This window comes from Diadema antillarum, unplaced genomic scaffold (assembly GCF_040938485.1).
Source record: "Diadema antillarum isolate AM-2024a unplaced genomic scaffold, OU_Dant_1.0 seq00001953_RagTag, whole genome shotgun sequence".
Lineage (NCBI taxonomy): Eukaryota > Metazoa > Echinodermata > Echinoidea > Diadematoida > Diadematidae > Diadema > Diadema antillarum.
In genome coordinates this window covers 150,841-175,499 of record NW_027272613.1, presented here as the reverse complement: position 1 = coordinate 175,499, position 24,659 = coordinate 150,841, and the positions used below count along the sequence as shown (strand labels likewise).

At 37.3% G+C, this 24,659-nt stretch overlaps 1 protein-coding gene across 1 annotated transcript in view; it reads left to right on the top strand.

Annotated features, from left to right (window-relative positions):
* The first annotated feature begins 1,977 nt into the window (after window positions 1-1,977).
* The window catches only part of LOC139713364 (echinolectin 1-like), a 34,560-nt gene continuing 11,878 nt past the window's right edge, over window positions 1,978-24,659 (top strand). The window contains exon 1 of the mRNA XM_071625101.1: window positions 1,978-2,023. Within this exon, the coding sequence (XP_071481202.1) occupies window positions 1,978-2,023 (46 nt within the window). The remainder of the gene's footprint in view (window positions 2,024-24,659) is intronic.

Here is a 24,659-nt window from a genome sequence, read left to right as displayed (position 1 = left end):
GGAAATACTGACTGTCTAAAAGGATCGTGAAGATAACTTTATTTGTGTTAATTTATGTCTGATGAATTCAGGGATTTGTGTATGTGAGTGTGTGTGTGTGTCTGTATGCTTTTATCTTGGCAAAAAACTAAAGTAGGTTCACTCCCCTGGATCTGTCACCGACAACCACCCTCATAACTTAAAAGGATCGTATAGTTTTGGTTGAGATTTAACTTCAAGTTTCTAACATTTTGTGGTGAGATAATGAGAAATCTGTTATGAAATATGAAAGAGCGTGTAAGTTCATTTGATAAAAATTGGTTTTGAAATGGCTCAGCGAGATATCCAAAACAGAGCGACTATAGTAAGTGTGGGACCCTCACTTTATTATGATCGCTTTGTTTTACTTTTTGTTTTTGGATGTTCCAGTCATTCCAAACCGGATTTTCATCAATATAAAGTTTTAATTCCTCTGAAAATGGTATGCTCTGTACTATTTCATAAGTCATCCCTTTAATGTTACCATATAAGAATTCACCCTTACCGACTCGTTTCCCCAATCGCGACAACTCCTTGTTTGTCCTGACGTTTTGGCTTTGAACACTGTGGAAAAATGACAGCGAGATATACGACACAATGAACAATAAATACATAATTTGTCACTATCTTACAAATATGTCTTTGGGATTGTACTAGTGATTAATTTTTGCTGTCAAGAAATGGCAAGTTCAACATCACAAATCACCAATTGTGGCATTGAAGAGGGACACCATTTTTTTGTGTATTGATAGACATCTACCTATGTTTTCATTGGTTACCAAAAAATGTTGTGACCAAAATGTTTGAAAGCTGCTTTGTGCATTCAAAAATAGTAATAAATGCCCCAAAATCATTGTAAAAAGACCTGTGCAGATTTCAGCACATTTGAAATTGTGATACAGGTGTGTAAATCATATTGAGTGCCAAGACACAAATAGGGGGATGGCTAGTAACTAATCAGTGGGAATGCTGGAGGATGATTGTTCCAATCCTTGTGGAATTCATTTAAGAGTACTTATGAAGAGTTTGTTCGCAAAAACCGATAAGTCCATATTTGCCAAATGGAAATATTTGCGATTAAAGGTCAAGAAAAATAAAGAGGAATAGTAAAAACAATTTTGGCTTCTTTTGACCATAACTTCAAAATATACCCTTATATGTGGTGACCAATATATCATTTAAAAGGTATTATTTTGTACTTTATGACAGAGATTGTACTTCAAAATCTCAAAAATGGACTTATCGGTTTTTGCGAACTAACTCTTCATATCTTTTGTTGTGTGAAAATTATTTGCTCAGAATGGTCTCATGTTCAAGCAGTAATAATCATGCAGTTCAATGTTTGCAGGTTAGCATGCCTGACAGTGGCTTGTTGTTAAACTGCACATAATTTGAATATGAGATCGTTCTGAAGCAAATAATTTTCACACAACGATAGACTTATAATGTACTCTTAAATGAATCGCCTCCCTGAATGAATATCACAAGAATTAACAATCATCCCCAGCATTCCCACTGACTCCCACTGATCAGTTACTAGCTGTAATAGTAACAAAAGGGTATACAAAATGTACCTCGAAAAGCTTTTCTTTTATTGGTAATAACCTTGAAAATGCAGCTGAAAAAAAGCTCAATCAATTATCCATATCTGAGTTGTTACTGAGACGGAGTTTACCTGGATCTCTCTGGAATAAAAGTCGGTATACCGATTTTTACTTTAGATCTGAAAATACAAATGTACTCCAAAACAGCTTATCTCTCGGCAATTCGCGTCAGCCCGGTAAATTTCTGGGTAGCCTCTTTCGATATATTGCAAGCAAATATGCAATACTGCATGACGGGTTCTCAAACCCTTACCAAAACTATGTTTTCACTTTTGAAGAGTGCAGCGTGTACACTAAACACACACGGCATCTACACGGATCAACACTGATCAACACAGCATCTACACGGATAAACATGGCAGCTACACAGCAGCCACACGGATCCATCCCCGCTTGCTCGTGTAACACGACAGTCCCCTGATGATGCCAGACGTTTTTGACCTCCAAAAGTTACCGTGTTGGCCTCCCGTATGTCCAAGAATACCCAAAGCATCAACACAAGATCTCTTCCCGGATCACCGTAGATCAGATCCCGGGCGATCTGGCATACACTGGAGCATTTGAATATTTTAACATAAACAGAACCAATAACTTTACATGTATAATGCCAAATGAGATCCGAATAGGATTTGTGTGTGTGTGTGTGTGTGTGTGTGTGTGTGTGTGTGTGTGTGTGAATCGTGACTTTGAAATGCCTGCTAATAGAAAGTAACATTGCATTTTTTGTAAAATGAAAATTTACCTCAATCTTGCTTGAACGAGTAGTGGAAACCCGTCCGTCCTCTTTGATGACGGCAGTTATCTCAACTGTCACTTTGTTTCGAGAGGTGAGGTCCTTGCCTACCGCAGCAGCTTCCCCCAGAGTATGACATCCAATATGGATCCATCACTTTCTATTTTCATCTATTTTCTTTATACTTTGCTGTCTGTGCAAGGTCCCCTGCCTATAAAGAAAGCAGGGGAAACGAAATGTCAAAACCGAAGATTATAATATCATTACTCTAACCAAACGATAAGTACTCTCAGTTCAAAAGTTGTATTTAGATATAAGTTGACAACTTATGGTGGGTTTTTTTTTTCATACAAACATACAAAACAAAACCAAATTAACGCCATTTGGATGTAAAGCATCTAACGTCATTCATTGGCAGATGTAAAAATGAAGCAAATGTCCCAAGAAACATACAAAAAATATATATATAGTCTCTTATAGCTAGACGGTGGCAACTATCTAAACGTCATGTATTCATACATGGTCAACCTACATGTTTACGATCTCAAAAGTAGGCACCGTTGTTTCAAGCTCAGCAAAACTATTACTAAAAAAAAAAAAATAGATAGAAATTTATCTCTGAACTGTCAAATTTCTCTAATTACTATCATGGGTCATTTTATGTAAAACAATTGTTGACTGCAATTCGTTAATCGGACGTGAACTCCCGTTCACCGAGCAAGATACACTGTACATTCGTTTCCCACATCAGGTACTGTACTATGCACACCTGACATGTATTGTAGGCCTATGCATTATTGTAATGGATGACTGATAAACGGTACAGAATATTTAGATATGATGTTTACCTCGACGAGTTTTCATGATTGTTAAATACCGCACACGTAACTTGTCCAAAGTGACGTGAGCACATAGCCCTTTGGCGCTGTAAATTGGAATTATGTTTACGTGTCGGCTTTTCTTTTTTCTTTTGACGCGATTATGTTGTAGGGTCCCTACCCATATTAAAGGGACATTTTAGACGATTTTCATCATTTCCCATCATGTAATACATAAATCGACAACTCCATGTATAGATTTGTGGAATTTAGTGTGGTTCTTGAGCAGAGAAACGATACTTTGAAAAACCATCTAGGCTTAAACAACAAATTACACTGAACAAGGATGATGACATAGGAGGTTCACATAATATTTCGGAAATGTAGCAGTGTAATTCCATTACAATACCGCTTGCTTGCGAGTTCACCTGTGTATAATCGTTGCATGCCTTATTCTATTGCACTGCTTTCTCGAGCCCCAACTCATGCATTCTTATGGTGACTCTGCCATGTCATCATCCTTGTTCATTGCAATTTGCTCTAAATGTTGAAAATATTCTTATTCTTCATCACAATTATCACAAATGCCCGAACTTTGTCCTTAGTATAACTAATCTATAGCTGCTCAATAGGCGTTTTCACATCAGCCCGATGTTTCGAAATAGCGCGCTATTTTCTGACTTGGGAAATTAAAATAATGTGAAAACGCCTATTGTAAAAATCTGAAAATCATCCGGAGGTCTCCTTTAAAGGGATCGTATAGTTTTGGCTGACACATAATTTCAGGTTTCTAACATTTTTGGTGAGATGAACAGAAACCTCATATGAAAGATGAACGAACAAAAACTACGCCATTTTCGAACGATATTTTGCCGGTAGAAAACTGCACAAAATAATGGTTTGATAGTGTATTAAAAAAAATGTACTCACTTCCGTGATGTCTCCACACATACTTAATCGTCTTTTGAGGGGAGCTCCTCTTGCCTCGGCGACTGAAACCAGGGGCGGATCCAGGAATTCTGTAAGGGGGGGGGGGGGGGGGGGCGTAACTAATTATTTTTGGTACCCTTTCCGGGTTTCATTTCATTTTTTTCTTTTTATTTCTTTTGTTTTTAACGAAAAATAAAAGGGGGGCGTGCGCTGGTTGCGCCCCTCTGGTCGTCTATCAGCTCATTCTCTACATCAAAGATGCTCACTTTGGTGAAGATCTACAAAACGCAGTAAAAATCAATGTTTGGTAATGCAACTGACCCACACATAATATGCATCAAATGTAATACAGTAATCGGAACTTTTTTTTTTTCAATCATTGCGACATTGTAATGTTATGCCTTTAAATCATGCATCTTGCACAGTCTGTACTTACTAGTAGGCCTTATACTGACATGAAACATTAATTGCTAACTTACCTTACTTTTTCCTGTCAGTCGTATTGTTTTCCGGACTCTCTTGAAGATTGGTAATGATGAGTCTCTGTCCTGATTCACTTTCCAGCAGACTCCTCGCCTGATCTGACCCATAGTTATTAACGTAACACTGAGGGTACTCTTTTCCCCTTTCCATCCCCTAACCATGTATAACGTTCCCACCACAAATTTGCTAACATTTCCTCGCCTGGTCCTCTCTTCGAATTTCTGCACAATGTACACTTTTCGTGGACTTGCCATGTTGAAAATCTCATATTACGTGCACTGTTTCCACTATTTATAGACATTGAACTTGAGAGGAACCGCCTTCTCCAATGATTAACATAATGTCAAGATGTCTTTCACGCTCACGCCTTTTTCAAAATTATGCGTGATCGAAAACAATAACAACAAAGCAAACGAAAACAAAGAATATAAAGGGTACATTCTGGACATGCTCTAGTTGAACCAAGGAGGTTTGAGAAAATGGAGTAACAATTACAGTCTCATTCCCTTTGATCCATGCTCCATGCCGCCACTCAGAAATATTTGAAGCATGTGCTAAACTGGAGCTGCCTCACAGATAGAATAGGAAGACAATTGATTCATGTGGCATTGCATCATGACTCGTCACTCTCAAAGGAAGATGTCTTTATGACAGTAATTGCGCAGCTTTTCGCCGTCCCTTCTTAGAAAACAAGCGGCACATTAATAGTACAGGCACGGGGATGTGCGAATAAAAATTGTACAAAAGTTGATGAAATGAAAATCAAAATAACTCGTTTTTTAAATGACTTTACACTAATCTAACATAATATAAAGCACTATACCAAATCAGTTTGATTTGTCGCAAGCGATTGGAAAGATGATAAAATCGGCTTTGTAGTGAGAGTACAGTTTCAAACATTTTCACGACATACAGCTTAGGTTTTCTTTTTTGCACATAATCTAGAACGGGATTTACTTTTGTTTCATGTGGTTTATTAAGAGAACATTCATTCTATTTGACAAATAAACAAACAGAATATAGACAATATAATGTTAGAGTCTAAAATGAATCTTCAGATTGCTCAAAAAAGACGGTGGCATGAAACCCTGATCATCAAAGGCACAAATGCACCTGTGGAATTCTTTTTGTGCATCAATAGAAAAATGGCAGCTGTTTGAATAATTACAGCCAGTTGGAACTCCATCTCTTAAACCTCCTTGTTTGAACTTGCACTTGTTCTTTACTTCGCCTTTTTGAAAACAATGTTATTCAAATCACAGTGAGAGAATGCAAGTACATACCATGCAATGCAGATGTATCCTGGGGCCTGTTTCATGACAAGTTGTCATAGATGTGACAAGGTACTGCAATCCTTGCATTTGATCAAGGAGGTTGAAGAGATGGAGTAACAACAGAGTTATTCCCTTTTAGTCCATGGGCCAAGACCCGAAAAATGGGTTAATATTGGTACCACCTGAGGTGGCAAAACCTTTTGGTGTCATTTTGTTTGTCGGACATAGATATGCTTATCAAGCTATGATAGCATTTCCAAATGAGTAGCTTAGTCATAATAAATGAATTTTTAACCAATTTGGTCTCGTTTTTATATCCCTATACTTTTGAATCAAAACTAACCGCTATACAAAGAAGAGCACTGTCTTCTGTATGTCCACAGGTGTTCTGTTGTAAACGCGGTGCGCTTAGTCTTTATCCAGAACAATGTACCGTTATCATATCTAAAGTTCCTAATAAAAGGGATTATCTGTACTGTTTTTATACTACCCTCTCAACAAATACATCAGTTTTAAACAAAAATCCCTCTGTCCATTTACAACATTGTTTATCATAATGCATTGTAGTGTACCGGTACATTGTTTTTGCATTATCTTTCATTGTTGGATGGAAATAAACCGACGACAGGGGGGGTGGTATTAGCGTTTTCACCGTCGCGTTTGCACCGGAAAATGACAAATAATTGGAAAATACGGTAAAATTCACTAGGAATTGCTTGTTTGTTGTTGTTGTTTTTAGAGAAAGGGATATACACTATATTATAAGCTTTGGATATTCCCTTCGCCGTCTTGAATATTAGACTAAGCGCTGTGGACATCATAACCTTTGGATATTCGCTTCGCTGCCTTGAATAAAGACTGAGTGCACCGCGTTTACAACAGAACACCTGTGAACATAGAAGACAGTGCTCTTCTTTGTATAGCGGTTAGTTTCGATTCAGAAGTATAGGAATATATCAACAAGACCAAATTGGTTCAAAATTCATTTATTATGACTAAGCTACTCATTTGGAAATGCTATCATAGCTTGATTAGCATATCTATGCCAGACAAACAAAATGACAGCAAAAAGGTTTTGCCACCTCAGGTGGTACCAACATCTGGCCTGGCCCATGGACTATTTGATCTATGTTCGAATACGCCGTCGCTCAAAAAAAAAAAAAATTGAAGCATGTGCCAAACAGGATCTGCTGCGCCGATACGAAGACAATTGACTCGTGTCTCATTGCATAATCGCCAGCCACTTTCAAAGGAAGATATGTCTTTGTGATTGCAATTACTTTTCGCTATCCCTTCTTATAAAAGCTAGGTGGTACCAGGGAGGTGTTAGAAAAGGAGAGACAACTCTTCGTAATTCATGCAAACACATGTTTTGGTTCAAAGCGTTACAATGGGATGTCTAGCATTCCACTATACGCCAGCTTTGAAGTCATGCTCTGCACCGCTCTAGTTGCAAGGCGAAGTTCGGAGACGGAGAACGCATTTCACCTTTCTTTGAATTACAAGCCTTATTTCCCCCGTAAAATTTTAAATGAAATATTCGAATTGATTAAGAGTAGTTTAGGAAAGAATTCAATATTATAAACATGTACTTCTAGTTTCTTCGTAATGTGCAAATTGAAATGAAATGAAAATTAGGCCATCTTAAAAACCTAATCTTTTTCTATAATGCGCACATTTCCGCATGTTAGTTTTCTATCCTTTAATCTGGGATATTTTGATCTTTTAAATAAAGTACGCCGCTAAAGCGCGAACCATCGTGCAATGCTTTTAGACTATTTGCTGTTAAAATTGTCAGTTTTACACTGCATTTTGATTCGCTGCTGCAATTCAAGGTACACAAATTCATTGTTGCCATCACATTGAAAGAGAGAGCGAGCGAAATGCAGTAGGGGCAAGTATTTCTAGATGTGAGAGCGCTAGTCCCGATTATTGATGCTCTCTTTTGTCAAAGCACCTGATTTCCACCTGTATGTGGATAGTTAAGCGCATAACTTCTCGGCGGTGCCGCGCATGCCTTCAAAGGAGAGCAGGAGTTGTCTCTCCTTTTCTAACACCTCCCTGGTGGTACAGACACGAGGATGAGCGAACAGAAATTGAGGAAAAATGCTGAAATGAAGATGAAAATTACTCGACTGGGCATACGCGGGCACTAATCTGATTATCTATCAATAAAGAATTATACTTGAAGATTATTACATGTTAGTTTCGTTTGGGTGGGTAAATAAAATAAAAATAATAAAGAAATGATAAAACCATGCAGCTTTCCAGGATATGGTACAGTTATAAACATTTTCACATAAATCAGCTCTGATTTACACTTTTGCGCAAATTTCTGAACGGAATTGACTTTTGTTTTACATGCTTTATTATTAAGTGAGATTCCATTTCATTTAATGAATAAATAAGCAAAATATGGCCAACATTAGGATAACGTTCAAAATGAATCTTCAGGGGGGCATTTCATCAACGAGTTCGTCGGAGGTTTTCACCGACAAATTTGCCTATCAGCCAATCAGACGCAAGGATTTCATTAGCTTTTAACAGTTGTCAGTGTAAATCCTTGCGTCTGATTGGATGATGGCAAATATGTCGGTGAAAACCTCCGACGAACTCGTTGATGAAACGCCCCCCAGATTGCTCATCAAGACGGCGGCTTGGAACGTCGATCATCAAAGGCATAAGTGCACCTGTGGAACTCTTTTGTACATCAACAGAAATCTGACAACTGTTTGAATAATTGCAGTCAGTTGGAACTCACTGTATAAAACCTCCTCGATCTGATTGGCTGAGAGTAAATTTGTCATAGAAATGTGGCAGCTGTCACTGATGATAAGTTTTATGAAACAGGCCCATGACTTTCATCTATGTAAAGTAGCATAACCACCACGTTGGTATCAAAATAATAATAATAAAAAGATATGACACTGTATCCCGTTCCGTGTCTCATACTGTTTTGCTCGCAAAATCTGGTACCCCCTTATCCGACACCCTTTAATCGGACACCCTTAAATCAGACACTCGTGTTAATCAACATTTATGTAAATGTTAAAAAAAATCTGTTCCCATTCATGTTACCCATGTTAATGAACAGAATTGCCGCGTACACATTTCCGTTAAACGAGTAGACATTTCTTTTAACGGAAACTTGATCTATACTTATTGCTTTCATCTTGATAGTGGGAATCAATATATATTCTCGGGAAATTTGTAAATGCCAAGAAACAATAAACGGTAATGTTTCTCGTTTCAACATGATATATGCAATAAATGATCAATGTGTCGCTTCGTCACTGCAAGTACACGTATGTGCATAACGGATCACATTCCATTAAGATTGCTTTCGTTTCGAAAACCCGAATTGCAATCGGAACCAAAACTATACCATTCCTTTAAACAAAGAGGTGACTCTCACATTAGCTGTCTTGACACAAACGCCCTTCCGACTCACAAAGATTTGTGTTTTTTTTTTTAATTCGCTAGAAACTGTACATGCTTTCCTGCTGTTTATGCAATGTCCTGACTTCCATGTTCTACCCTTCTAATGACCTGTAGCAACCGTCCTCATTACGTCATCGATCCAGCTACTGTACGTTGGACGCGTACTGACACATGACAACAATGTATAGGTATCTTGCATACGCTGAACACTTAAAATGCCACTAGTGGTCTGCATTGCCTCGATTTCCACGTTTGCCCTTTTAATGGCCTGCAGTAATTCGTCCTCTTTACGTCATCAATCAAGCAGCAGGGAAACAACAAAAAATAATAACGAAGACTTATTGCGACCAACAAATCTTTGTGCCTGCAAAATACGTGATGTATGTTCCTGTGTCTGTGAACGAGAAGTCTTCATAAAAACTAAAATAACTACGCCTACTTTCAAGTCCTTCGTTCATTTTCTCTAAAATTGTGATTATTTTGTGACAATAGTTTGAAGAAATAAAGCTCCTTTTCTTCTTTTTTTTGACATTTTTGTTATACTGTGTTAAGGATCAAATCGAATGATATTGTCACTTGTGTTTATATATTGTGATACCTGGATATATTATTTCTTTTTGTATTAAGAAACAAAAACACCAAGAAATCGTGTGTGTGTGCATGCACGTGTGTATTCGTATGTTAATGATTTTAGATGTAAAAACCAATACATGATTATCCTTTTTATATATTCTAGATACATTGTATTTTATATAAAATCTGAAAAAGAAAATTGTAACAAGAGTATGTTCGTGGGTTATGTGAGTATGATGATTTATGCGTGTGTGTGTTTCTATTTCTTTCTTTTTTTCCAGTTGGGGTGGGTTACACGTGCGTGTATGTTGCTTATATTTTTATGCCTCCGCTACGAAGTGGTGCCGGAGGCTTAATGCTGTCGGTTTGTCCGTCCGTCCGTAATCAATTTTGTGGACAGCGTAACTAAAAAAATCCTAATGAAACTTTGCGTGTTATGTATGAGTACGCAAAGTTGTGCCAACTTTTAGTTGCACATGCTCAAGATTAAAGGTCAAAATGTCAAGGTCAAGTGCTCAAATTTCGCTTCAATTTCCCCCATAGCCATGCAATTCCCAAAGGTATTTTCTGTAACCCTATTCCTCCCCCGACGTTTCGTGTGATTATTCCGCAACGCGTGATGCTCTCGCCGCGACATGTTATGACTTTTTTTCTTTCAAGTATCGCGAACTATTGAGACCAAATTAGTTGTTCCCGGGCATACCTTTTTGAATCCACGCCCCTTTGAAAAAAAATTCGTCGATCCAAAAATTGCTCAAAAACATGATTTTGTGTACAAATCCAATGTAAATTGTGGTTTAGCAATTGATTATTTAAAAAAAAATATTTTTTAACTTTCAATGGCTGATAATGATCTATTTTAGCCTGATTATGTTTTGAAAAGTTTCTGCGACAAAAAACAAAAAGAAAAAAAACAAAAAATACATAAGAAATTCAATAAACAAAAACAATTAAATTCGTAAGAAATAATTATGAAGCCGTATTTTTGCTTCAATATTATTGTTGACTATTTTGAAAAGAATATGTTCATCAAAATCTAGAAGCCCTGGAGCTATATTTTTTGATTTATAGGCAAACAATTATTTTTGCATGAATTAGCATAAAATAAATAATATGAAATACATAAATTAAGATATGAAAAATCTACACTGCAAAAAGTCCGGTGTTAAATAGTGAACACCGAGCTGGTGTTAAATTTTCGGTGCTCATTTATGGTGTTAAATTAACACCCCCGGGTGTCATTTCCAAATTTTAAACTGTTTTTTTGAAGAGTTTCTTAGTAACTGCACTTCTTGTTGATTTTTAATTTAAGCAAGACGATCAAGAATTTTACATTAAAATACTAGATTTTTGAAAAAATGTGAAAATAAATTTACACCAAAGTAACACCAGCTGGTGTGGTTTCTTATTGAAGCTGGACGGGTGTTAAACCATTGATATTAACACCAATAAATATCAAATCAACACCATGTGCTGTCATTTCCCAGTACAGTGTCAAAATAACACCAGGTATAGTGTCAAATTAACACCACGAAGTGTCAGGTGAACACTTTTCAACACCATCACAGTGCATTTTTAACACCTGTGGGTGTGGTCCTTTATTGAAGTTTGATCGGTGTTAGATTTAACACCCGTGGTGTTAAATCTAACACCGATTTTTTTACAGTGTACCTATACAGTCTTTTAAATTACATTGGCCTCTACCTTAGTGCAAATTTTCGAGAGGATCTCGCGATCCACGACCAAGATCCAAATGCCCCCCCCCCCCCCCGTGGTTTCAAGTCCCTCAAAGAACCTGGTTGGCAGGGTTAAACGTAGTTTATACATGTTACCGTATAAATATTCTCCAAAGAGAGTTTTGAGTCATGAGGTAAAAGGTCGAAGGTCAAAGGTCTAGTCAAAATTGTGAAATTTCATGTTTTATTTCTCCATATCTTTAAAATGGTTCAAGGTACCTTCATGGAACTTAGTCTATATGCATGTACTGACTGGCAGTAATTATCTAGGGAATTTGGTCATCATGGATCAAGGACCAGATCAAAGGTCACCGTCAGCTCCTCAAGATATCACCACTTCCCTCATAATTATGCAATACCTGCAGGATTTTCCTTGAAACTGGATATATACATGTATTACCCAATAGAGATTCTCTGGGAAGTTTCTTGCCAAAAGTCAAAGGTCAGGTGAAAGTGCTCAATTTCAGTTCTTCCTCCGTATCTCGAGAGTGACTCAAGGTATCATCATGAAACTTAGTACATATTTATGCATGTTCTGCCTGACAGTGTTTCTTTTGGGAACTTTAGGATCACAAGGTCAAGTTTCAAAGGCCAGGTTTAAATGCTGAAGCTACACTTTTTTTTCTCCATGCCTTGAAAAGTACTCAGTGCTAAAACGTATAAAAGGGTCAAAAGTCAAGTAAAAGTCCTCAAATTCCCGAATACCTGCACTCATAGACAACTTAGTCATTCATCCAATTAAACCTAGTTCAGGGAAAGTGAACATTTAGGAAATCTGTGACAAATCAGTCATTTTAATATTTTGCCAATTATGTAAAACTGTCATCACTCATTATGGAGACATTGTACTATAGACCTATTAGGAGGACCATTAATAATGGTGGAGGCATACCAGTCACCATAGCGACATTCTAGTTTCCTCTATATTTCTTATTTCTTCATGTCTAATTTTATCACATTTCAGTGACAATAACAGATTATAGGAATGAGACAGTTTCGGTTGAGATCGGACTACAGGTTTCCATCGTTTTGTGTGATAGTTTGTTTGTTTTTTTCTTCAGATGATGAGAAACTTTTGCATGAAATGGAAAACCTCTCATGAAACTTGAGAGAGCAAAGAATTCTAGCAGGAATTCAATGTTTATTCAATGAAAATTGTTTCTAAATGGCTCTGATATTAAAAAAGAAAAGCGATCCTAGTAGAGTGGGACCCAACTTTTATTAGGATCACTGTTTTTTTACTTTGTTTTTGGATACCTAGTACCTCAGCCAATTCAAAACTGATTTTCAAGAAATAAATGTTCAATTCCTCTAAGAATTTCAAGCTCTTTAACATTTCATAAAGTCATTTCTAAGTATCTTGCAAAAATTTAGAGGCTGAATTCTAGTCTCAACCAATACTATCCATCCCTGTAAAAGAAAAATGGAGTCTTCTATTTAAAGGCATAATCTACCATTTGCAGATGAAACAAAAACCCAGCTTTAGTGCTTCAAAATAGTTCCAAAATGTGAGTTAGGGATAGAAACAACCAGTGTACGAAATTTGAATCAGTATAATTAATGTTAAGTATTGCTGAATATACACGATGTGAACAGTAGTTATAATCAAACTGTTTCTAGACTAAACTATCTACAGTTATGGTTTATTGAGCAAAGTATTGATACCTCCGTATATTTTAGGCTTTAATGCAATTTTTACGTGGTGGGATGTTTTGTGATACAACAGACCTGCACGTGTGCATCAAATATGATATCTCGAACATTTTTAAATCACTGCTCCCAGTGGTAAACAGTACCTTTAAATGCGCCGTACGTCACACACTAAGGAGTTTTCGCTACACGACGCAGCCGGTAGTTTAGCGTGCCGTGTGCAAAATTTGTTTCTGCGCATGATCAGTGCCGAGAAACGCCCAGTCGCGTCCTGGGGAAGTTTACAAGTACATGTACGATACTCGGCCAAAATACTAAGTAGCGTTCGGTCTCGATGCTGGGCAGGAGGGAGCCACCCACCCATCCAGCCAACCAGCCAATCAGCGGTCTTGTCCACACGCCTGAGCCGCCCTAACAGGAAAGCGGAACTGCCTAGATATGGGGACGGGAGTACGGGGACTATCACAGCTGATTGCTGATTTTTACATTTTGGTTATTGCTCTACTGTGCTGGGGTTCAAATTCAGTAATATTGTCACTGTGTATATGTACCATAGTAATACCAGAATATATCATCATTTTCTGTTTTCAAAAAAAAAAAAACCCAAGTAATTGTGTGTGTTTGCGTGCATGTGTGTATTCGTATATTTGATACATGAAGATACCTTTTTATCTATTCTAGATCTATTGTATTATTAAATCTGAAACAAGAAATACTGACAAACGTGTGTGTGTGTGTTTGGGTTATGTGGGTATGCGTGTGTGTGTATTTCTATATGTTTTTTGTTTGTTGGATTTTTTTTCGTTTCGGGTGGGTTACACGTGTGTGTATATACATGTATGTTACTATTTTTTTTATAAAGTTCATATTTCTTTATTTTTAAGTTTTAACACATGTCAATGATAATAATTAAAGGGATAAGATAGTCTCGGTTTAGATGGGACTACAGGTTTCCAACGTTTTTTGTTTTTTTGTTTTGTTTTTTTTTTGATAATTTTTGGTAATGATCGAGAAACCTTTTTTGAAATGAGAAACCTCTTTATGAAATTTGAAAGAGCAAAGAATTCTAGCAGGAATTGAAAGTTTATTCGATGACCATTGGTTTTGGAATGGCGGAGATATTCAAACAAAACGATCCTAATGAAAGGTGGGAACCACCTTTAATTAGGATCACTTTTTTACCTTGTTTTTGGATATCATAGACATTTCAGAACCGATTTTCAACAAATGAACCTTTAACCTTAGAATTGCATGCTCTTTAACATTTTCATAATGTCGTTTCAAAGTATCTTGCAAAAAGTTAAAGGCTGAATCTCAATCTCAACCAATACTATCAATACAAGTAAAAGAAAATGGAGTCTTCTATTTAAATGCGCTTTATGTCACACGCTAAAGGGTTTTCGCTACAACACGACGCAGCCGGTAGTTGAGCGTACCGTGTGCAAAAGTTGTTTTTGCGCATGATCAAATCGGAGAAACGCCCCGTCCTGGGGAAAACGAGTACGATACTCGGCCTAAATAGCGTTCGTTCCCGATGCTGGGCAGGAGTTGTGAGCCAGCCAGCCAGCGGTCTTGTCCCCACGCCTCCGTCCTAACAGGCAAGCGGAACTGTGAAGTATGGGGACAGGAGTCCGAGTACGGGACTATCACAGCTAATTGCTTCCGCATATTCTCGGTCTTCCAGTCTTTTAGCGAAAACTCTTCAGTGACACGTACTCCTTGCACGGAAAAGCGAGACCTCCTTTAGACATTGTTTCATTAGGAACGAGCCACGATTAAAAAGAGAATTGTGAACATTGTTTAACAGTGTGACCTCAGGATGTTGCGAGGTCTTGGATCTTGTGTACGTGGTTTCCTGTCACGAACAGCTATAGGGCATCCGGATACCTTACTTTTTTGGATTTTAAAGGACAAGCTCACCTTCATTGATTGAGTGAAGACGGCAGTATAGTAGAACAGATCAGGGAAGAGTTATAAGAAAATCGGCAATCCATTCGCAAGTTATGGATCTTGAACTGCTGGATGAGAAGACTACTACAGCAGTCTGGTGCACGGGCATGTGTCATATGTGTAGAACAATTTAAAGAGAATATAAAGAAGATTCGACGTATTTCACTTTTCTCCCCTGGTAAAAGAACACTTGCCTCTTTCAAAAGACAGGAGTAATAACATTATCCATATGTCTGACAAGTCAAGGGAAGTTGCTTTTTTTTCAAAAAAAAAATTGAATGTTGTGAAATTCTCTTTATATCTTCCTTATAATCGTTCTACGCATGTGACATCATAAACTGTAGTAGTCTTCTAATCCAGCCGTGGCTGCACAGAAACTTTGAAAATTCAGAACTTTTTTGAACTGATTGTCCTATTTTCCCCTAACTTTCATTGATTTTGGTGCATTCACTCAATCCACGTCATGTATAAGAAGGTGGACTTGTCCTTTAAGTTCACGTCAAAAGGGGGTGACATATCCTATTATGGTCTTACTATAAACTAGAAAAAGGACAGCCTTTGCGTGCTGATAACAGTGACCTTCTTGAATATCACACCACTCTCATGATACCAACGCAGATGGATACGTAATTGTTTTCAATATCTGAACTGGGACAGGAAGGAAACTCCTGGGCCCCGTTTCAAAACTTGTTATCAGAGACAACTGCCACATTTCTAGGACAAATTTTCTCCAAGCCAATCAGGTGCAAGGATTTCAGTAGTCTGTAACAACAACTATCATGACTATCACAACTTGTCACTGATAACAAGTTTATGATACGGGGCCCAGTTCCTCAGCCACTTCAGGCACCATTTTATTATTTCAACCCGTCAACGCTCTTGTGCTTAAAGGACAAGTTCACCTTCATAGACATGTGAATTGAGTGCGTGCAGCAATGTCAGTAGAACACATCAGTGAGAGTTTGAGGAAAATTGGACAACCCGTTCAAAAGTTGTGAATTTTTGAAGTTTCTGCTCTGTCACTGCTGGATGAGAAGACTACCACAGCTTGTGATGTCACACGTGTACAATGATATAAAGAATACATAAAGAAAATACAACATATTTTCACTTTTCTCTCATAATAAAAGAACGCTTAACGTGCCTCTTTCAGAAGACAGGAGGATAATATTTCCCTTATTGTTCATTTATTTTCCACATCTCAATAAAAGAATCACATGTTGGCAAATGACAAACATGAGACACATAGGAAATACAAAATATACAAAAAAAATGCACATTATTACATAAAAGACATATAAATAACAAAGTAATGAGTGGGGAGGAGGCTACATAGGCCATTGGCCTTTCGAGGTAGCTCTCCCAATCAAACAAAGTTATCAGTTATCACAATATACAAATAACAATAAACAAGTACACAATTCAAAAAGACAATGTAGAGTGTAGTAATTTCAAGTGGATGGCTAGCAGTGATGGGGAGCTCATCAGAATGAGATTGAAACATTTATTTCCAATAATATAAAAGTAAAACTACATATATATATATATATATATATATATATATATATATTGCATAAAACATCATCATCAAAGAACGAGCATCCCACACACACTGCCAAACCTATCACTTGAATTATTCATTCTATACATTTATCAGGCTTTTAATAAATAATCCCTATATCTACGTTTGAAAGACTTTAGGGTAGGTGATTGTCGTATTTCTAAAGGCATTTCATTCCACAATTTGGGTCCGGTATATTTTATAGTTTTACGAGAGACAGCACATTTCAATAACGGTAAATGAATATTTTGAGAGAATCCAGTATCATAATTATGAATTGATGCATTATACAAAAAGATTTGATTAAATACAGGTGGTAAAAGATCATGATAGAACATATACATAAAAGATCCAGTTTGCAATTTATAGAGTTCAAGCGTGAGTATATTAAGCTTTTGAAATAAAGGTGCACTTGGAGTTCTTGGATGGGAGTGAGTAATAATGCGAATGACTCTTTTCTGTAAAACCACTAATTTATCTGAAAAAAATTTGGCACAGGTGCCCCATATCAAGTTACAGTATGTAAAATATGGTAATATCATAGTATTATAAAGATTTGTCAGAATTCTTAAAGAAACAAAATGTCTCAGTTTACTGAGAACACCTATAACTTGAGAAACTCGACAAACAATGTAATTTACATGAGCAGACCAAGACAAAGTGTTATCAATGACCGCTCCTAAAAACTTTGTCTGTTGCACCTGATGTATTTGCATATCATTTATATATATTCTAAGCACATTAGGATCAATTCTTCTTTTTTGTTTTGTGAAAATAATATAATTTGTTTTCTTGATATTAATCAATAATCTATTGGTAGTAAACCACAAACTAACCTTAGGAAGTTCAGAAGTCAATATATGTGATATATCATTCATATTTTTTCCCGACAAAAACAGATTTGTGTCATCAGCAAATACTATAGGACATATTTGTTGACTAGCATATTGCACATCATTAATGTATAACAAAAATAAAAGGGGTCCCAAGATAGAGCCTTGGGGAACACCAATAAAAATATCAAGCATTGAAGAATATGAGTTATTGATATAAACAAATTGTTTCCTATTCCTTAAGTAACTATGAAACCATCTCAAAACTGAACCTCTGAATCCATAAAAGTAAAGTTTTTGAAGGAGAATAGTATGATCTAAGCTATCGAAAGCTTTTGATAAATCTAAAAAAAAAAAAAAAATGCCAAGTGCGATATCACCATTTTCAAAAGTATTGCTAATTCTATTTATAAACTCAAATATAGCCATATAAGTTGAACGTCCAGAACGAAAACCAAATTGTTTATTATAAAGAATATCATTTCTTTCAATAAAAGACATCATTCTATTATATACCAATCTCTCAAATATCTTTGAAAATGCAGGAAGAACTGATATTGGCATATAATTTGAACATTGAGACTTATCTCCATTCTTATATATAGGGAGTACTTTAGCGATTTTTAATATAAAAATAAAAAAATATATATAATTATTTCAGTGACAAGTCTAGGAAATGCGCCCTTTTTTCAAAAGATAAGAATATCATGCATGTGAAATTCTCTTTTTATTTTCACGCATGTGACATCTAACACTGTAGTAGTCTTCTCATCCAGCAGTGACTGAGTAGACACTTTAGAAATTCATAACTTGTGAACGGATTGTCTGATTTTTTCCCAAACTCTCACTGATGTATACGTGTTCGACTAATATTGCTGCATTCACTAATTCCACAGAATTGTGAACTTGTCCTTTAAAGTACAATTCCGCTGTTGCATTATGCTGTAGTTGACTATATAGTAGACAAAGTATAAAATTACCAAAGATAATAGAGGAAGTATCATTAAAATCGGGGTCAAGACGAGGAAGTAGTTGAATCTCGAAGTTTTCTTTCCTTTTCCTTTATTAAAGGGATGGTACAGTATTGGTGGAGCTGAGGGTTTGGCTTTTAACTTTTTGCGAGATACAAAGAAACCACAATGAAATAGTACAAAGCATACCATTCTAAGAGGAATTCAAAGTTTATTTGATGAAAAATCGGTTTTGGAATGGCCGTGACATCCAAAAACAAAGTAAAACAAAGCGATCGTAATAAAATGTGGGTCCCACATTTCATTGTAGGCCTATATCCCTGTTTTGGGTATCTAAGCCATATCATAACCAATTTTCATCAAATAAACTTTAAATTCCTCTTGGAATTACATGCTCTTTAATATTTCATAAGAGGTTTCTCATTATCTCACCCAAAAATTTAAAAAAACCTGTATTTAGGTCTCAACAAATACTACACGAGCCCTTTTAAGGAACTTTGATCATAGTGTTCAATGTCGTTCAATACCTAACCTTTGTAAAGAGGACAATGCCGATATAGATGCGGAATTCGCAATCTCTTTATTGATTAATTTTGTTTCTCTTGCTTTTCCAAGCTTTTGCACGCTTTGAATTAATTTGTTTCTATAGGTCCTGCTTGGAGAAATAAAAAAGAAAAAGAAATAGAAAAACAAAACCAATCTTAACGTTTCACATGTTTCAATAATCAACGGCAACTCTTTTGTATGCTTTGCGTATTTCCTTATCCGTGTGTTCGTATTAGTCGCAACTCGCCAGGCGAGTAATGTCTGTACATATAAGTGGGTATATTGTTGGAACCACTGAACTATAAATGTAATAGTGGAAGGGGCGCTGTGCGCACTTAGCGCACACTACACACCATGCACTATGGGTACAAATTTTGAAGTCAACGGAAGTGCTGGCCGGTGGCGGCCATTTTGGGACTTTGATATGGGGCACCAATAAGGTGCCAAGTGTCACTTGGCTATTTCGTTACGAAATGAGTAATTTTGTCTATAAAATGGCATTTTGAAATCAGTCATTCCGCTGAAGAAATGTCAATTTTTTCACAAAACCAGTTGTTTTGCGAGGACATGTTCATTTTGTCGACTAAAGAGCCATTTCGTAATGAAATAGCCCATGCGATATTTGGCGCCCCATAATTTACACCAAAGTGACTTTCCACTGATAAACGCACGCTTCTTCTGCGTTCCCTCTGCACAACAGCATCGTATAGTAACGTGGGCGGGGCCTAAAGGTAGAGTCCTAAAATGGCAGCGCCAACTAAAGCAAAGTTCTGGCTTCAAGCACTGCGCGTAACGTCACTTCCACAGTAGAGTTCAGTGGTCGGAACGTACCTTTAACTGTTTCGCTGCATATTCTCTTCTGTGATTGGCTGAAGCAGCTTTATTGTCTTCTAATTTGCATATCGGTACTGTTGGCCTTGTTTATCTGTCTCCTGGTAATGTTCTTATAAAGTGAAAGCAGTGATTTTGCAGCCATTAGAACGAAAATTGATTTCTTCAGCTGTGTGAGGGCCCCTTGGTGAGTACAGTTTTCCACATTATATTTTGTGAACCGTCGCTACTTTTTTAGGAGAGGTGCTAAATCGAAAGTAGAGTATAGCATCTAAAGCAGATCTGAACTTCAAAGTCTAAAACAATTTCTATTTTGAAATGTACATCTTTGTTCTTGGAGTGGAGTTATTATTAGGATGATTTATTAATTTGATAATTTGATGGAAAGTTTCTTAGCACCTAATCTCAAACATTCTTGTTTGCAACTAATGCACTACATCTGATGGCTTCAATTTTTTCCTCTTTCTTATAGGTTTTTGTTAATAAAGTCATATGAATTATGTCTCTCGTTCTGTATATAACTTGTGTATGTATACAGGGGTGTCGGGGGGGGGGGCTGCATGGGGGAATGTGCCTGTCAATGAAAATATTGGGGGAGGGGTGGCAAACATCATTTTGTTCCCCTCCCCCCAATAATTCCCGGGATGAGAAGATTTTTCTTGCCTTTTTGATAGAAAACTTGTCAAATATTTCACCCAAAATGTACACCAGATTTCTGTATTTCAATTCTGAAAATGCAAAATCTCTCGCGTGGGATACCCTCCCCCATTTGGCCATTTTCCCATACACTTTCTATGCGCTTTTAGGATGACACATTTCTTTTGATGTTTCATAAAAGTGTGCACCAGATCTTTCACTTCACTTGAATAAAAATTGCAAGAGTTCCTTCGGGTGGGAGGGGATATCTTTCAATTAACCCTTCCTCCCGTCTTTTTTCCTTCATAAATTTAGTAGGGCCCATCTATACTAAAAGTCTATAAGAATTGACAGCTTCCCAAATTCCATTCAAAATGTGTTTACGAGATCATTTCATTTGAAGTATGAAAATGCAAAAGCTCCCTCGTATGCAAGAGCATGAATTCTGGAGGGGAAGGGGCAAACATGTCATTTTGTACCCCAATAATTCCAGAAATGAGGAAAGTTTTCTTGCTGTTTTGATAGAAAATTGTCCAAATATTTCATTCATTGTGCAACAAGTTGTTATCTCCCTCGCGTGGGAGGGGGATACCCCCTCCCACGCCCTCCCCTGTTCAATAGGACCCCTTTCATATCGTTAAAACAGTTCGACGCCGCTGTCTAGGACCCTATGATACAGGTCACAGTTCGTTATTCCGAAGGTTCGTTAATTATTCCGAAGGTTCTTTAGCTCGAAGGTTCGTTATTCCGAAGGTTCGTTGATCTGAAAATGAAACAAAGCTTGTTATTCCGAAGGCTCGTTACACACCCTATTGCATGTCGAATCAACGAACCTTCGGAATAACGAACCCTATTTCATTTTCGGATTAACGAACCTTCGGAATAGCGAACCCTATTTCATTTTCGGATCAACGAACCTTCGGAATAACGCCACAACTGTTCGGATTAAGGAATCCTTTTTCGTTATCGGATTAACGAACCTCTAGGTGGAATTTGTGTTTTTCGGATCAGCGACTCTTCGGAATAACGAACAGCGCCCTATATATATATATATATATATATATATATATATATATGTGTGTGTGTGTGTGTGTGTGTGTGTGTGTGTGTGTGTGAGAGGAGGGTGTGTGTGGGTGGGTGAGTGGGTGTGTCTGTGTTTAAACTTAGAAGTCTGGGTGTCTATAGAAACGTATCAAATACATCAGAACGGGAAAATCGATATTTAGTGACTTAAGCTAGCTGTAGTCTTGGCAGGGTCTTTAAACAATAAATTGCCTGTTTAAAGAAATAAATTATGTCATATCACTTTCAAAACGATAATGATATTATGTAGACATCTGTATGTTTCTTCTTGCTATGTGTTATACTATCTTGCCTGCAAATATCTGCTGTATTATGCTCAGCATCATCGAGCAGCGTAAATACACGTATAGTTTGCCACTTGCATTTTTGCATTTTATTCAAGATTGAATTGAATGATACATCCGGCATAAATTTGATAAACAACATCTTCAACGATGTGTTAATTTCTATATGGCGAGGCCGTACTGTAGTCCTCTTCAGTGTGCTAAAGATTGAAGTTGAGCCGTCTTCTTGTACTGTGAGAGTGTACACTGTAAAAACATCGGTGTTAGATTTAACACCATGGGTGTTCAATCTAACACCGATCAAACTTCAATAGAGGACGACACCCACAGGTGTTGAAAATGTATTGTGACGGTGTTAAAAAGTGTTCGCCTGGCACTTCGTGGTGTTAATTTGACACTGTGACTGGTGATATTTTTGACACTGCGCTAGAGTTAATTCAATAATGACACCGTATGGTGTTGATTTGATATCAGTGGTGTTAACTGCAATGGTATAACACCCGTCTAGCTTCAATAGGGGACCACACCAACTGGTGTTACTGTGGTGTAAATTTGTTTACACATTTTTTCAAAAATCAAGTACTTTATCGGAAAATTCTTTATCGTCTTGTTGAAGTTCAAAATTAACAAGAGGTGCAGTAACTAAGAAACTATTCAAAAAACAATTTTAAATTTTGAAATGACACCCGGAGGTCTTAATCTAACACCATGAATGAGCACCGGAAATTTAACACCAGCTCAGTGTTTCATATTTAACACCGGACTTTTTGCAGTGTAAAAATCCACTCCAGGCAAAAAATGACGACAATATTAGAATCAAGTGAAAACAGAACAGCCAGGTTTGATCAAGGTTTCATAAAAACTAATAGAAAGAGGAGGTTGTAAAAACAGTTGGTAGTCTTTCAATTGTCAACCAGCTACATGTACCGACGAACTATAATATGCCTGCTAATCAGAGCGGAATTGCAAGTCGTTTCATATGCATGTTACTAAAATGAGAGTGATGGTACAATTCCCAAGGTTCGTTAATCCGAAAGAAAAATCTGCGTACTATAACGAACCTACAGAATTGCGAATCTTATTTCATTTTCGGATTAGCGATCTTCTGAATAAGGAATCATTTTTAATTTTCGGATTTTAACGAACCTTCGGGATAACAAACTTTTGGAATAACGAACTGTAAATGGTAAATGGTTGCCGAAATTACACAGTCATGATTGACATGTTAAACAGTTAAGTCTATTGTTTTTTGGTTCTTCAAATATTAATCACGCATAACTTTAATGGCTTTACCTTAAAGGCTCGATTGATCATAGTTCAACGGCGTAGCCAGGATTTCATCTTAGGGGGGGGGCGGTTAGTCTGCGAGGGAGCGAAGCGACCGAGCCCGAGCGAGCGTAGCGAGCGGGGGGGGGGGGGGGGGGGGTAGGGGAGGGTGTGGGAGGGGGGTTTCCCCCCTCCCACGGTAAGAACTTTTTGCATTTTGATGTTGTAAATGGTGCAATTTGATGCATGTTTTTGCGCGTTTTATCGACGTGAAACAGTCCCACTTGTTCATGGTAGCAGTTTATTTTGACGTAGATTGATATTGAACAATTTGCCTATAAAATGGAGTAATTCAGATACACTTCTTGTATTGATTCTTTTCACTGAATATCATGAACGCGACTGAACCCGAGCGAGCGGAGCGAGCGAGGGGGGAGGGGAGGGTGTGGGAGGGGGGTGTCCCCCTTCCCACAGTAAGAACTTTTTGCATTTTGATGTTGCAAATGGTGCAATTTGATGCATGTTTTTTGCGCGTTTTATCGACGTGAAACAGTCCCACTTGTTTATGGTAGCACTTTATTTTGATGTAGATTATTATTGAACAATTTGCCTATAAAATGGAATAATTCAGATACACTTCTTGTATTGATTCTTTTCACTGAATATCATGAACGCGACTGAACCCGAGCGAGCCCGAGCGAGCGAGGGGGGAGGGGAGGGTGTGGGAGGGGGGTGTCCCCCCTCCCACAGTAAGAACTTTTTGCATTTTGATGTTGCAAATGGTGCAATTTGATGCATGTTTTTGCGCGTTTTATAGACGTGAAACAGTCCCACTTGTTTATGGTAGCAGTTTATTTTGATGTAGATTATTATTGAACAATTTGCCTATAAAATGGTATAATCTAAATACACTAGTCTTCTTGTATTGATTCTTTTCACTGAATATCATGAACGCGACTGAACCCGAGCCCCCCCCCCCCTCCCACAGTAAGAACTTTTTTCATTTTGATGTTGCAAATGGTGCAATTTGATGCATGTTTTTGCGCGTTTTATCGACGTGAAACAGTCCCACTTGTTTATGGTAGCACTTTATTTTGATGTAGATTATTATTGAACAATTTGCCTATAAAAATGGTATAATCTAAATACACTAGTCTTCTTGTATTAATTCTTTTCATTGAATATTATGAACACGACTGAACCCGAGCGAGCAGAGCGAGCGAGGGGGTAGGGGAGGGTGTGGGAGGGGGGTTTCCCCCCTCCCACGGTAAGAACTTTTTGCATTTTGATGTTGTAAATGGTGCAATTTGATGCATGTTTTTGCGCGTTTTATCGACGTGAAACAGTCCCACTTGTTCATGGTAGCAGTTTATTTTGACGTAGATTGATATTGAACAATTTGCCTATAAAATGGAGTAATTCAGATACACTTCTTGTA